The sequence below is a fragment of the Aplysia californica genome, unplaced genomic scaffold (genome assembly GCF_000002075.1).
Source record: "Aplysia californica isolate F4 #8 unplaced genomic scaffold, AplCal3.0 scaffold00193, whole genome shotgun sequence".
NCBI lineage: Eukaryota > Metazoa > Mollusca > Gastropoda > Aplysiida > Aplysiidae > Aplysia > Aplysia californica.
The window spans coordinates 673,516-675,775 of NW_004797463.1; the positions used below are offsets into that span (position 1 = coordinate 673,516).

The 2,260-nt window shown below is 38.5% G+C and overlaps 1 protein-coding gene across 1 annotated transcript in view; it reads right to left on the reverse strand.

The window, feature by feature from the left end:
• The window catches only part of LOC101858628 (corticotropin-releasing factor receptor 2), a gene marked incomplete at its 3' end in the record, with an annotated part of 220,906 nt that overhangs the window by 2,514 nt on the left and 216,132 nt on the right, over nucleotides 1-2,260 (reverse strand). The window contains 1 exon segment of the mRNA XM_005098783.3: nucleotides 1,825-1,976. Coding sequence (XP_005098840.2) covers nucleotides 1,825-1,976 — 152 coding nt within the window.

The following is a 2,260-nucleotide window of genomic DNA, read 5'->3' on the forward strand; positions in this document are numbered from 1 at the left end:
GTGTGTGTGTGTGTGTGCGTGCGTGCGTGGGAGTGTGCGTAGGCACTTGTTTATTTGTTTCACGTAACATGTCATGTGTATGTGAGATCTTTTCGTTGAAGACGAGCAGACTGACCTCACGTGAAGCTCACTCCAAAACGTTCGTGTAGTATAGTTGCTTGTTTGTTGCAATCGGTGTAGAACTATAGCTTTGTGGGAGCCTCAATGGTTTGATTATATCATCATGATCATGATCATCATCATCATCATCATCATCATCATCATCATCATCATCCGGTGCCTTGCCGACTGGCGTGGGCGATCATGGACCTTCACTTCATTCTATCTTGCGTAGCGGCAATGGTGTCTGTTGTTCTTACTGTTCCCAGCCATGTTGTCAACTTGTCCAGTATCTTTTCCCTCTGTCTACCTCTGCCTCTCTTTCCATCAAACTTGCCTGTTGTTACAATGTTCCCTAAAGCTTTTTTCCGCATTTTGTGTCCAATGAAATGTGTCTGTCGCTTTCGTATAATAATCGTCATAAGCCATCGTCTTTAATTTGCTTCAACCAAGACTTCTTCATTTGTGAGGCAGCGAGGTGGAATCAGGCTCTCGTCAATTTTTGGGCATATTGAGTTATTGGTATCACCTTAAAGCTTGTTCATTTGTCTTGCTTTCAATGAAAAAAATACCCATCCAACTTCAATAGAAGTGGAGATATTTTGGATTGAAGGAGGTGGGGGTCAAATGGTTTAAGAGGTAAAATTAGCGCCAAAGCTTGGTAAATTCCAAAGTTGGAGAGTCCATGGAAACTGTAAATGTCTATTTTTGTGCCTTTAATCAACGTTTTCGGTGAAATCCTCTAATGAATGTGTTTGTAAATGGACATAAGAGGTGTAGAGCCAAAAAACAGAAATTTGATAAAAATTGCTGAGCAAATCTTTGATTTCATTATTTTGACGAGAGTCTGATTCCACCACGCTGCCTCACATTTGATTATATCTTAAGTAACTCAAATTCTAAAACCAACACAGGTATACCAGCAATAACAACACATTCCTTCGTTTCCTCTTCCTCTTGCTCATCCCCCTTTTTCCTCCTAATTTTCCTCTTCCATTTCATCAACTTTCTATTCCTCCTTTTATTTTTTCCTCTTCTTCCCCTCCTCATCCTCATCCTCATCCTTCTTCCTCTTCTTCTCTCTCAGTGCAGACTTTTGTGTTAAATTATTTTTATGACCTCTCGCCTCTCTCTCTCTCTCTCTCGAAGAAGAAGAAGAAGAAGAAGAAGAAGAAGTAAAACAAGAACAAGAAAAACAAAATAATAATAATAATAATAATAATAATAATAATAATAATAATAATAATAATAATAGATAGCATTTGTATTGCGCATATCCACGCTCAACAGTAGGCTCTATGCGCTTTACACTATATTATTACCCCAGCAGACCATAGTACACTCCGAAACATTCTCAGCTTTCCGGGAAGCATACAGTGCAAGCAGCTGAATAAGGGCTCAAACACTAACAAACTGACAAGATCTTTCACTGTCTATAGCCGGGTACCCATTCCCACCTGGGTGAAGTGAGGAAAATTCGTGTAAAGTGTAAAACAAGAAGAACAAGAACAAGAAAAAGACCAACAAGAAGAAGAAGAAGAAGAAGAAGAAGAAGAAGAAGAAGAAGAAGAAGAAGAAAAAGAAGAAGAAGAAGAAAAAGAAGAAGAAGAAGAAGAAGAAGAAGAACAAGAACAAGAACAAGAACAAGAACAAGAACAAGAAGAAGAAGAAGAGCAAGAGCAAGAAGAACAAGAAGAAGAAAAAGAGGCAGAAGAAGCAGACTACCTGTCTGGTGATGTCCTGCTCCGGCGGCTGAGTGCTGAGCTGTGTGGTGATGCTGTAGTTGGCGTAAGCATCCAGGCACTCGCTGTAGTTGGTGTAGGGAAGCCACTCGCCGCTTGGAAGACACGTGCGGTGAGCGTGGGCTTGTGTGTTGCCTGTCGGAGCAAGGGTGGGGGGGGGGGGGCAGGGGATGAATCAGGGTATATATCTATTATTTATATATGATATATATATTTACATATATAAAAATATCATACCCATAATAAAAAAAGAAAAGTAACGTTTAAAAAACGGTTAATATTTGATTATAAATAATAATCCCTCCCTAATAAATCTCAAAAATTAATATTTTTCCCCAATAAATGGGGATAGGTGATGATAATAAATAATAAAAAAATAAATCAATAAAAAAGGGATAAATTTTTAAAAAAAAAAAAAA